The sequence below is a fragment of the Sinocyclocheilus rhinocerous genome, unplaced genomic scaffold (genome assembly GCF_001515625.1).
Source record: "Sinocyclocheilus rhinocerous isolate Xijiao unplaced genomic scaffold, SAMN03320098_v1.1 scaffold1043, whole genome shotgun sequence".
Classification (NCBI taxonomy): Eukaryota; Metazoa; Chordata; class Actinopteri; order Cypriniformes; family Cyprinidae; genus Sinocyclocheilus; species Sinocyclocheilus rhinocerous.
Window position 1 is genome coordinate 2198904 of NW_015642610.1, and position 13850 is coordinate 2212753.

Genomic DNA, 13850 nt, shown 5'->3' on the forward strand with positions numbered 1-13850 from the left:
ACAATGTGGTAAGGGGCGTAACATTTCCGTCACATGCTTGAGGTATTCGGCCAATCACAACGCACTGGATAGCTGGCCAATCACAGCACACCTCGCTTTTTCAGAATGATGAGCTTTGTAAAAATCGACGCGTTTCAGAAAGGCGGGGCATAGAGGAGAAACAATAATGTACAGTATGTGGAAAATAATGTGTTTTTTGAACCTTAAACCGCATAAACATTACACCAAATACACAAAATAATGTTCTTTTTAGCAACATCATATGACCCCTTTAATGCTCTTGTTTGTAATTGCATTTACATGGATGCATTATTGACAATGAGTTATGGGAAAAATTAGTTTTACTGAGACTCATCATCTTATCCCAGTCATTAACAACAACAATAGTAATAGTAACAATACCAACAATACTAACTAAAAATGTAACAGATGCTCAAATGACAACCACACTGAATAATATAGGCATTAGCTCAATAATACACTCAGAATAGCCTTCAAAAATGTTTGCATTTTACACAGACAACCTTTAAAACCCTTTAAAAAGTGTGGCTCCTAATCTATGTCATCCCTGTTACCTGCATGTCAAAACCTGTTACTCTGAAAAGTATATGAGGCTGACAGTAACAGGTTTGACTATTTCAAACTAATTTGTTAATTGCTAGCTAATAGTCAAGGTCACAAAACCTTGAAAGGATATTACTTGTAGATTTTGATTATATTAAATGTAGGCTAATAAATAATTGTTCAAATGTATACTTTAATAATGGTAACAGTATTGACATTGCATGATGCCCCCCTCAGTCAAACCTCATAAATCATCAAAAATAGAACATTAAGAAGAGGAAGAGAGAGAAACATGCTTGTGTTTTAAGTGTTGGAATCCTGGTTGAGAGATGATGTAACCTCCAGGAAGTGATGTCACTTGAATGTACCATTATTTTAAAAGGGTTTTTCGATGAGGGTAACAGGGCTGGCATGAAATCAGGGGACACAGATAAAATGATTTATATTTTATAGAAAAAATTTATACTTATGCCAAAAACATTGCTTAACAATGAGACTGTACTTAGAACAATATGCAAATGTGATTTTTGTGTCATTTTGCCTTCATTTTGCAAATTTAAAGTCCTGCTGAAAAATAAAAATCATAGTGAGGGACAGGCCAAAAACCCTACCCTTAATCAGCATACAATGCCGCCCACTAATATTGGCACCCTTGATAAATATGAGCAAAGGTGGCTGTGAAAATAAATCTGCATCATTTATCTTTTTGATCTTTCATTCAAAAAAATCACAAAATTCTAAACTTACATTAAAGTAAAACAATTGAAAATGGGGGAAACTCACATTATGAAATAAATGTTTTCTTCTATAATGCCTGATGAGGTTAGAGAACACCTGACAAGAGATCAGAGACCATTCCTTCATCCAGAATCTCTCCAGACCCTTCAGATTCCCAGCTCCATGTTGGTGCATCTTCTCTTCAGTTCACCACACTCATTTTCTGTAGGGTCCAGGTCAGGGAACTGAGACGGCCAGGGAAGAAGCTTCATTTTGTGCTCAGTGACCCATTTTTGTGTTGATTTTGATGTTTGTTTTGGATTATTGTCCTGATGGAAGATCCAACCATGGTCCATCATAAAATTTCTAACAGAGGCAGTCAGGTTTAGATTTTTTATCTGTTGGTATTTGATAGAATCCATGATGCCATGTATCTGAACAAGACGTCCAGGACCTTCGGTAGAAAAATAGGCCCAAAACATTAAAGATCCAGCAGTATATTTAACAGTGGGCATGGGGTATTTTTATCCCTGTTTGCACCAAACCCATCTGGTGGGTTTGCTGCCAGAAAGCTCTTTTTTAGTTTAATCTGAAGTAGCTCAGTTTAAATGTATTGAAAGAGAAGAGAAAAGGGAGGGAAAAAAAGTTCGGCAAAAGGCGGGATTGAACCCCGGTCGATCGCGTCAAACAGCCAATGACACACGCTTATCCATGCCACTGGAGCTGATGATTTATAGCTACTTTAACTAAATGTAAAGAGACACCCCGTATTTTTTATTCCAAAGTAAGGGCAATTCATACAATACATTTAAACTGAGCTACTTTAATACCATCTCTGAACTTTCTACCACGACTCTGCTGTTTTTTCTGAATTGTTGTTGTGCTTTCTGAATTGTTATTTTGTTTTTTAGACTTGCATTTGCGTTTGTAATTTGTTATTTTGTTTTCAGAATTGTGATTTGCTTTGCACTTCTCGGCCACCGTACAAACCAGTGCGTTTATGATTATAATGATGAATTCAAATAATATGATAACAAATACCAGTTTGCAATATCATGCAGCAAAATTGACTGTTTTTGTGCAGGTACAAAATTACTGGAAGCATGACACCGGAAGCCTCGCACATTTAATTTACAAATGGCCGCACCCGCTCTTACGTTAAAAATAGTGTGGAGAATGCATTTCTTACTTTGATCTGGTCTTGTAGGTCTGCGTACTCCATGAACTGGAAGATGTTCCAGGTGTATCTGCGTCTCATTTCCATGCGAGCCGCATACTGTCGGTACCAGCGCTGGATCAGCACCGCAGCCTTTATTGCTTTTAAGAGAATGCGACAGAGGTCAGAAAGGGTTTTTCCCTTTTTCTTTAAATAGATATAATTAAACGGATTTGTTATAAATGCAATAGTTTTCATGTCAGGCTTCTAGAATTACACCCAGTAGAGCATCATTTGAGATATTATTATTTATACACTAAAAAAATGGTGTAAGTTTAGTTTAAAAAAAATTTCTAGTAAATTTCACAAAATAATTACAAAGAAACAGCAGTTAACACATTTAGTTAACCATGGAATTTTAAGTAAAAAGACTTAAATAGTAGGCTGTTTTCTTTCTCTTATAAGTTAGACTGTTTTTTTACAGTGTACTGTAAGTCTTAAAAGATGAGTTTTGCTTACTTATGGCCGCTGCAGACATGCATGAAAAAGAAGGCATGTTGAGAAAGTTAACGAGTTACTTATATATTGACATTGCACATAAATAATTGACAACGGTGTTCTAATTTAATAGCTAGGAGAGATAAATAAGGTTTTACACAAGCTTTGCTGGACTGGTTAAAACTCACCTGGGATGGCATTTCCATCTGTTTTAAGAAGAAGTCATTTAGGTCAAGTTATATTCACACTAAATAGTCTCTGAATAAACAGAACTCACACATACATACATTCTTTGACTTACTCTAGCCATTCATATAAATGTTATTGTAAACATTTGACCTTTATCAAATCTTCTATTGAATTCACTGGGTTTTTTTACACCTCACCCCATGGCTTCTCCTGAAGGTAGAAAATGTGAGTCTAGTCAGTATAACAAGCACTTTTATTAAGTACTTGTATGACACTTTATGAATCATGCACAATGATTCGTATTTTATATATTTATTTAATACAAATCACATTACAAAAGTATAACACGTTTTTAAATGTTTAAGAAACCATTGTACCAAAAAAAACTTAATTCAGTAATACACAATTTACACAATACATTAGTAATATCATATATTATTATATACAATTCAGACCAAAAAAATCTACTCTAGTAAATCATATCACAGATTAGATGATAATTAAAAAGACTGTACAAAATTTTCAAGCTTTTGGCATGAAAACAGGCTACACCATGTCATGTTGTTGCACACGTTAATGAGATCCAGAGAGCGAGTTAATCTGGTTTCATTGCTCTCTTGCACTGGCCTCAATCTTCCTTACAGAGCAGACGACGTCAACACACACCTGTGACCCTGCTTCACTCTAAATATCTTCTGTTATTCATTCAAATAGTTTACTTTTAAGAACATGAGTAACTATCTCACAATTTTTAAAAACAAGAGAAAAAAAGAGTCAGAGATGAATGGAGGGTATTTTAAGTATTTTTTTATTGACTATGGATTTATAGACTTCGTTTGTAAGGAAGGTTATTCATTAGCTCACCAGACATCAGAATTATCTAGTGTAGTGTAACAGACATGCTCGTTTTGAGGTTACATGTCTTAAGAGAGCTGTTGACAAAAGCTCATGTGACATGTGCTTTGAATCTTGCTCACAGTACAGTGGAATAAGACTGCTACTAAATATTCTATGAATTATACAAAATGATTATTTTATTCTTTGTAGACATATTTATAACATAATTTAACCCATACTAAATCTTGCCTATTTAAAAAAAAAAGGTTAAATATTTCATGCCATTATAGATTACCATTAAATTAGTTTTAGTACTTAATATTCTTTCCAAATGCATCTATTTAAGTAGTTTGATGAAAAAAAATATACTTTTCCTATTGCAACAGACTATATCACAGAAAAATGGCATTTTTTCCCCCCAATATAGAGCAGCCCTACTTTTCAGATATTAAAATACAACTCATTTCCATTGTGAAATGCAGAAGAGAAGCAGAATTGTTGGGCAGTTCAGAACTAAGCTGGGTGAAAATTCTGGCTGAGCTGGTCAAGAGAACGGCTCATATATTTTATTCTTTGTAGACATATTTATAACATAATTTAACCCATACTAAATCTTGCCTATTTAAAAAAAAAGGTTAAATATTTCATGCCATTATAGATTACCATTAAATTAGTTTTAGTACTTAATATATTTTCTGTGTATTTCCTTGAATTGAATTGATGTGTAAATAGTGTCAGCAAAATTACAGCCAGAGGTTACAAATCAAGGTGGGTAAATCTCACCTGGTGGGTTTCTCTTTAATCAAGGAAATCCCAGAAGATTTATTTCCACAATATTCTATGAATTATACAAAATGATTATTTTATTCTTTGTAGACATATTTATAACATAATTTAACCCATACTAAATCTTGCCTATTTAAAAAAAAAAGGTTAAATATTTCATGCCATTATAGATTACCATTAAATTAGTTTTAGTACTTAATATATTTTCTGTGTATTTCCTTGAATTGAATTGATGTGTAAATAGTGTCAGCAAAATTACAGCCAGAGGTTACAAATCAAGGTGGGTAAATCTCACCTGGTGGGTTTCTCTTTAATCAAGGAAATCCCAGAAGATTTATTTCCACAACATATCACCCAAAGGAATGTATCCGCCTGGTGTACCCCATCGGTGCTTGAGTTAGTCAATGCTAATAGTAGAAATAGTAGAAATGGAAATAAATCAGCTTGTGAGGACACAAAGAAAGCATAGTCACATGCTTCCCCATGTCCCCCGAGAAACCTTCAATGTCCTGAGCGAAAATCCACTATTTTCATTCAAAAATAAGAGCAGACCTCGTGTCAAACTCCCGAGGCCTTCAGTAGGTGTGTTTGTTTCTCTGCGTCTTAACAGTCTTCATCTGTGTAGCTGAATTAAGTGAACAAGCGCTGAAGGGATTAGGGTAATAGCTTGATGCGACTTGACTGGACTTTGTATAGGAAATGGCACTTTCAAAGGAAGCAGATGGAGAAGTCTGGAGGATATTGCTGTGTATAGTACATCATATGTAATAAATCCAAAATAATTTGAGGGGAGAGCATTTCTTTGAATGATTTTGACATGTGCACGAGATCCAGAAAGCCCTCAATAATTACAATGAACACTTATTATTTTAATATATTGTAATATAGAGGTCTGGGAAGGAGATCTGTTATTAAGAAGAATCAGATCTACATTCAATTCCATTCAGTACAGTCAGTTTATTTGTGTATTGCATGTATAAAAGGGAGAATCCATCATACATGCTTTTAACGTATAAGCCATGTTTTATAAACATTTAATATTGCATGCAATAATATATTACAGACGTATACATTTGTGTGTTGACAAAACAAAGCAAAAACTTATTTCTAAAATGTAAGTCACTTAATATTAACTTCTTGTTTATTGAACAGTTATTAAAATCAGTGATATATTTGCAGTCATGCTGATATTTGAAAAAATGTTTTTTAGAATGATTCTTTCCAAATGCATCTATTTAAGTAGTTTGATGAAAAAAAATATACTTTTCCTATTGCAACAGGCTATATCACAGAAAAATGGCATTTTTTCCCCCAATATCGAGCAGCCCTACTTTTCAGATATTAAAATACAACTAATTTCCATTGTGAAATGCAGAAGAGAAGCAGAATTGTTGGGCAGTTCAGAACTAAGCTGGGTGAAAATTCTGGCTGAGCTGGTCAAGAGAACGGCTCATTCCATCACACACACATCTGTGAACAGAAAGGAAAGACCATTAACTGTATTTATGAAGAAAATCTGAAAAAGATAATGTCATTAAGACAGAACAGTCACAGTTCCTTCACTAATGATTGCAAGAGACAGAAGTTTCCAAAGCATAGAAAAGACATCCGACCTAGTTATTCACACCAATTCCTGTGCTTGCTCCTTGCAACAGCTGACGGACTGATGTCAACTGAGTGTTGCAAAATCCCTTAATGCCAAAATGATATCAGAGAAGCTATAGCAACCTCTTACATTAAGACAGAAATGTTCTTCATTCAACAAAAACACTTATGTTACCAAACCAAACAATTAGACTTCATGAAAGGTTACCACATGACATGATGGTGGTAACATATGTAAAGTGAATCTTGAGCAGCATATGTTTTATGTAAATGTGTATTACAAGTGTATTTGATGTTTTAAAATTTGTTTTAAAAATCATGTAGTGTTATGGTTTGTTCTTACATCTCTGACAACTGTTGTGTACTTCTCAGGAGTGCCGGCACTCATGACGGTTGTATAAACAGTGATCCTGGAAGGAAGATCATACTCGCATTAAAAAGCTTTATTACAGAAAGTGAGCTGAAGACACCTCTTTCACAAACACTTAACCACCCCAAAACCTTAAACTAATGCACATACATCAGTGTTCAAACTGTACTAAAGCTCTTGGGGGTCCCATGTTTTTCTAACCTAACAGTGGTACTTGCATTTGTTCAATATATTCAATTGCAGTAATGTAACATTACCATTCAAATGAAACCAGTACCAATAAAAACATTTATGCACTGGAGAGGTGGCAAAGATGAAATAGTTGTTAAGGAAATAGAACAAAATAGACAATATTGTTTCTAAAAATGTAGGTCACTTCAAATTAGTTTCTTGTTTACAGAAAAGTTGTATAAAACCAATATCACATTTATATTCATGCTGATTTTCAGGAAAAATAGTACTCCGATACATAAATAGATATATAGATGAGTTAAGAATCATTGTTGAGTTGTTGGGTGCCAGACATGAAAGAGGGTGAGAGTTCAACAGAGATCAATGCTTGGACTGTTCTGATTTACAGCTGAGTGGCTTAAACAATTGAGTCTCTGTGAAGCTGTAAGTGTGAATAGTAGTGTGAAAAGTCTTCACATGACTGGTTTCTGCAAACTCTCCAGGAAAATCCTAAATTCTGCACTGTATGGTTAGATTCTAATATTATAACTTCAATGAGGAAGTAGGATTAGATTTGTACTACTGGTTACCACATACGAGAAATGAGCACTCTATAACTCTATGTGAGGCCGTTACACAACCATAAAATATCATGCGATAGGTGAAATGCTGCATTACTGCCCTCCTTACCAATTACATACTGGATTCATGGATAAAACCTGTAACAATGAAAATGAATTAGTCAATAAATTATGTAATAGGAGTGCATGCTTTCTCAAACACAAGGGAAATCTCATTAAAGAAAAATCTTCAGTCCTTTTTTAATATCCAAATCCAGAAATTACTTGTATACTGAAAACATTTAAAATTACGATAATATGATAGATTTTGTAGTACATTAACAATGTGGGACAGAAATAAATGCCATAATCTATGACAATAATAGGCAGCCCAAAGATGAAGAGCTTGAAAAGAGTCCGCACATTCAAACATTAAAGCATCACAAGCGAGATGAGAACGATATATGCAATTTACTGAATAAAACAAGGCAAACGTTTCGGTCACATGTTGACCATTTTCAATGCCAAGCTAACAGTGTTAGAACTAGAAGCCATAGGCAGCCAAAATGGATTTGTTCATATACCTTATACAGAATATCGAGCAGCCCTACTTTTCAGATATTAAAATACAACTAATTTCCATTGTGAAATGCAGAAGAGAAGCAGAATTTGTTGGGCAGTTCAGAACTAAGCTGGGTGAAAATTCTGGCTGAGCTGGTCAAGAGAACGGCTCATTCCATCACACACACATCTGTGAACAGAAAGGAAAGACCATTAACTGTATTTATGAAGAAAATCTGGTAAATTAAAACCACACAAAATCCACTAGACAATCTCTTTTTAAAAATCAACCTACTGCGTTCGTTGCCAGACACTGTAAACTTGTTGGGGCTTTGTCCCGTCCACAGCCCAACATAACCAGCAAAACTGGTTCCTCTGTATGCCACCTGGAGAGAAACTTCTTTCAGATTCAAGAGTATAATGTAATGTAATATAGTATTATATAATAATCACTATTACCTTTCCATTTTTAATAAAAAGTACGTCTAGAGTTCAAAAAACAACTGCTTTGTGCGTTACCATCTGCGCCACTGAGGCTGACGGTTAAGTGAAGTCTTTTTGCAGTGTTGTGTAACACTACCACGTGTTGGTAGGCGAAGTTAGCGTAAGTAGCCTCTGCCAAAATGAAAACAAAATAATGATTAAAAATAGCCTACAGGAGCGTTTTATTTTCATGAGAGGGCAATCGCACAGTGCGCTAGATGACATGCGTTATGTCACTGTTTTCTTAGGTGTTTTGTGTGTTGACGACAGGATTAAATGCTTCATTTGGTGATGCTCACATGCTTCAGATCATTTACAAATATCTTCCCTAGGCTAAAAACACACTTTCTGTTTGAATGTGTCCGCAGAGGCATTATGTTGTTGTCGTTGAGGAGGAGTCGTGCAATAACAAGTGTCATTTCCGGACATTTGGTAAGCTATATCACAAGCAGAAGATAGTTCAAACAAAACTAACTTTTCGCGACGTTCTACGCAAATTCCTGTAAGAAACCCTATTCATATTTTAGCCCTTTTTCTGGGGTTTTGTGCAAACGATTGTGACTATGTTATGGCAGCACATTTTCTTGTTTAGCAGGAATAGAAGGTTCTGTCCGGATTAATCATGAAGATTGCAGTAGTTGGCGCGACTGGTCAAACCGGGCAGCAGCTGGTGAATCAGGCTCTTCAGCAAGGACACTCCGTCACTGCCCTCGTCAGAAACCCGGGAAAACTAACGGTAACGCACGAGAACCTCAAGGTAAATATTACCGTAGTAGGAAAGTTTAAGCTCAAAGTCACGTATTGTTATTCTTTTTGAAAATGCATGGTGAAATTATGAAATACTTAAATTTATACTGTTACATTGTACATGAATTTGCTCCCAGGTGTAATGGGTTGGACTGCAGATTCACAATAACATAGGCTATGCATCTAAATTCATTTTTCCAAGGTCCTTCATGACAAAATTAATATTTTTTGTTAAGTATGAGTATAATAGTCTGAGCTATTCATTAGCTCTTATTTTCTTTCTTATCTAGTTGACTCAAGTCTGCACAATGCTTAAATGACTATTTAGTTTAGGATTGGAATAAAATGAAAGAGTTCTTAATCACCAAGGTGAAAATGTTAACGTTTTAATGCATAACTTATATGCAAGTTTTTGTTTTATCTTTTATTTTAGTTGTTATATGAGTTTTTGTACAGTGTCACCGAGGAAGACGGCTAAAATTTAGCATAACGGTCACAAGGGTGGCATAAAATCTTAATGTGTTTCATTTATGGGCTGATATCATCACATGATTTGCTTGCCCCACATTTTTTTGTGCAGGAAGTAAAGATTTTGAAGGACAGTTATACAGTTACAGTCAGGGCCGTTTCTAGGCATAGGCGGTCGCCTAGAGCGCCACCAGCTGAAGGGGCGCCAATGAGCGCACGTACTGGCACTTTTAGCAGGGTTGTGATAAAGAGTGGCACGGTCACCCTGAAATATGACTGCCGCCCCACTGGATCCCCCAACATTATTGGGTTAGAGTGTCCGGACTAATGGCATGACCCGGTCGATCCTTTCCGTCATCTGTTTTACATGCTCGATGACAGAGCGATGGGCTGCCGGCTGCAAATCAAAATGTAATAAAATTAATTTATGTGTAAGTTATGTGCAATGTCTTAGCCACTAGGGATTGTTACATAGGGCTATACAGGCATCTAGTGGCAACACAATGATATTACAGATACTAAATTGTGCAAAATGTTTATCTTAACAGTCAATTTACAAATAATGCATTCAGATTTGTGGAACTCAATGCACTGAATCTCCACAAATTGGCTAGAAATGGCCCTGGTTACAGTAATGCCAAATAATGATAGGTGGCAGTACAATGTAGATAATGTTTAACGTGTTCCAGTTGTAACCTTTTGTGCGTTATGGAAGAAAGAAACACACTGATGCAGGTCACCATCAACGAATGTATTAGTGTTAAAGGAAGGTGCAACAAAACGATAGATAGTACAATGTGTTTTTCCCAGCATATACACAGGAGTTCAGGGGCAGAGGAAACCCCGAATCAGGTCTTAAAGGGACAAACACCCAGATCATTACACAGTCCAGATGATGCACATTTTATCTCTTAGATTTTCAGTATTCATTTAGTAGCTACCACTAGCATGCAGCCTCATAACCTTGTACTGTTTAACCGCGTGTCTTCGTGTGATAGGTGGTTGAAGCAGACATTTTCTCAGAAGACAGCCTGAAACTGCACTTCAAGGGTCAGGATGCTGTGTTGTCCTGTCTTGGCTTTCCAATCTCATTTTTTTATGGAGTCCCTGGCTACACTCAGTCTATGAAGGCAGCATTAAATGCTATGCGTGAAGTCAAAGTCAATCGAATCATTACCATGACCTCATGGTACACTGACCGTAAGTGCTGTTATTATGGATAGGCATACAAAATCGAAAGGTCTTTACCACACAGTATTTTTGGTCTCATCATTTGTCTGGTGTAGTAATTGGATTGCTATGACACTCTTCACAGCAAATTCAGGCTCCAATTCTTCCTTTCTCATCCGCTTCATGTTGCTTCCTATGATCAGAAGTGTTCTGAACAACATGTATGAAATGGAAAACTTTCTTAAGCAGACTGACGACATCAACTGGACTGTTGTCCGGCCGCCTGGTCTCAAGAATACACCAACAACAGGTGAGATTTATTAATAAAACATCCAATTAAATTTTATTACATATTTTATTTTTTTCATATTAGGTAAAATACAATACATTTGAGTGCTTATGCAAAATGCTTAATAACAAATAAATCATTATTGGAAGTTTGCTTTTGCTGCAAAGCCATATACGTAGATTACCACAAATTTGAGTACTTTTAAATTTGTGGTAATTTGTCTTGTTGTTTTCAAAGCCAATGAGTTCCTCACTCATGAAGGTTATTATGTCCCTGATGAAAATGGTCTGCCAATCGGCCAGTCTGTCAAGAGGAGATGTGGCTCGTTTCATGCTCTCTCTACTCAATAACAATGCTTGGATGAAGAAAGCTGTTGCCATCATCACCAAATGAGTTTGCACTTCACTTTTATCATTACATTTATATCATTTGCCAAAGAGCATTTAATTGTTTCATTCAAATTGATCAAACATTTTACATTTGAACTTACAGTACTTATTCAGTACGTCTGGCTTTATGTCACACACAGCAGTTTGCAAAGATGGTCAGACTAGCAAATAATATCCTACTGAAATGTTTGTCATATACATATATTTTTCATTACTACTTTAGTTTTAAAAGGATTTTAAGGGGTTTCACAATACCAAAGAAAGATTAAGAGAATTACAAGAAAATATAATTCATAAAACCTTTTGTTGCCCATTGTTTGGGACATTTTGTGATGGGTATTGAAATGAAAATGAAGAGCAAAGAAATGGCAATTAGCTGCATGTGCTCTTTTCTTCTTAGATATACTGTATATGAAATGTGAAGTTAAATGTAAACAGCCGTAGTTTTAACAAGGAGACTTACTCATTTATAATCATTATTAGTTTACTAATGTCAAGCCTGCATGCACATTTGTTTATGTTGATTTCCTGCATAACACAAAACACATCAATCCCTATCTCTTGTTGTGATGTCCTTTCCAACTTGTCTTATTAAGATTTTCCACAATATATTACTGACAAAACATTACAAACATCCTTAGGAAAAGTTTCTTGACCTTCTAAGCTATAATCTTGTCTAACAGTATATTTTGCATGCACTTCAGAAGGTCTGTTGTTACTGATTTTTGTTTTATTTATTTTTTTTACTTTTCTTTTATATTTTATGTTCATTTATGTATTACATATCTATAGACTTTTTTACAATACACTATATTCAGATTTTACAGTTTATATGGATTTTATGCAGTTACACTACATGAATATGTGGATGTTCAGGTTAAAATTATAGCTATATTTGAATGTTAAATAGTACATCAGCACACAGATTTTGGCCTACCATTAAGCATATAGTTGTAATCTATGTATAAAAAATGTAAAAATGCTTTAGAGCAGTGATGGGCAAACTTGGCCCTTCCAGGCCACTTTCCTGCAGAGATTTGGTCCAACCCTGATATGACTCACCTGCCTGTAGCCTTCTAGTAGTCTTGAAGACAATGATTAGCTGGTTCCGGTGTGTTTGATTAGGGTTGAAGCTAAACTCTGAAGGAAAGTGGCCTGGAAGGGCCAAGTTTGCCCACCCCTGCTTTAGAGCATTAGAGAGGACCTGTAGTTCCTTACACAAACCACTAGAAGGCTCTTCACTGTGCTAGAAGCCACTGGATGTACTGGCTTGCATTTGGTGAAACAGCCAGTTCAGCATGGACACACAGAAATCCGATTTTTGGAACCAAATACTTGTTGAATGATGACCTTATCTGCCATTATTGCTGGTTGTTTGTTGTTGAGCAAGTGAATTAATTAAATTGTTCTTTAAGATGCAGTGTGCTATGAACTTTATGCAACTGGTGTGAATCGAGTGTCTTATGACCACATGAGCGCAGTGTTGCACTGTTTTTAATAAACCACTTGTATACCCTGCCTATACCTTGAGAATATATGCCATCAAGTCCTACATTAAGTGTCATAAGCTGATGGAATGAATAATGGGCAATAAAATTAAGAAAAGCTCAGTTTTTTTGTTATTCATATATTGACAATAAAGGTATGATTAAAAAAAAGCAGAGGAAGAAAAGCTTTTACATTTTATCAGAGCAGCCTGAATATTCTGCATTTCTGCAAAAGATTTACATTTTTGTTGCATGAAAGTAAAAAAAAAAAACCTACAGGTTTCAAACGACACGAAAATAAATGATGACTAAATTTTCATTTTAGGGTCAACTATCCCTTTAAGACTGGTGTAAGACTTGATTCGGTAAATAGGTATGTGGTAATTTTGTAAGTAAATGAGCTAAATCCAAAACCAATGAAAGTCATTTTTGGGGATAAAGTTTTTAAGCTGGCCAGGCTATGTTGCAAGAGATAAAGGCAACCAGCTCACTCCCATGAGGGGACATTCCAGAGCCAGTCTGATCAGTTACTAAAACTGCTCGGGTCAGACGGATGAAATACACAACCTTTGAGCTAATTTGTATTATATTAGTATTAAATTCATTTAGAGCACAAAGACGTAAGACAGTGAGAATGGATGTAGTTGATTCTTGTGTTTAGATCAAAGTCCAGTTTCTGATATCATCTACTGGCCAGAGATTATAGTGAAGGAAAATGGTTAATTTCCAGCACTTTTATTACAGGTGAAGTTATGCAAGGTGAACTGATGACTTCATTTGATTGGACTTTGTCCTTAATGGAC

At 35.5% G+C, this 13850-nt stretch overlaps 1 protein-coding gene, 1 long non-coding RNA gene and 1 pseudogene across 2 annotated transcripts; 1 reads left to right on the forward strand and 2 right to left on the reverse strand.

Annotated features, from left to right (window-relative positions):
* Positions 1–3326, reverse strand: part of LOC107756262 (serine/threonine-protein phosphatase with EF-hands 2-like) — a 20097-nt pseudogene extending 16771 nt beyond the window's left edge.
* A 2812-nt stretch (positions 3327–6138) lies between these two features.
* LOC107756318 (uncharacterized) lies at positions 6139–7612 on the reverse strand. The gene is made up of 3 exons (XR_001641803.1): positions 7584–7612; positions 6696–6762; positions 6139–6217 (listed from the first exon to the last, which is right to left on the reverse strand). It is a non-coding gene; the product is annotated as an uncharacterized LOC107756318 (long non-coding RNA).
* Positions 7613–8759: 1147 nt separating this feature from the next.
* On the forward strand, positions 8760–12296 carry LOC107756281 (uncharacterized protein At2g34460, chloroplastic-like). The gene is given in 6 exon segments (XM_016573304.1): positions 8760–8929; positions 9090–9254; positions 10711–10912; positions 11028–11192; positions 11409–11478; positions 11480–12296. Coding segments are annotated over 5 exon segments (657 nt in total). The 5' UTR covers positions 8760–8929; positions 9090–9119; the 3' UTR covers positions 11565–12296.
* Positions 12297–13850: the final 1554 nt, after the last annotated feature.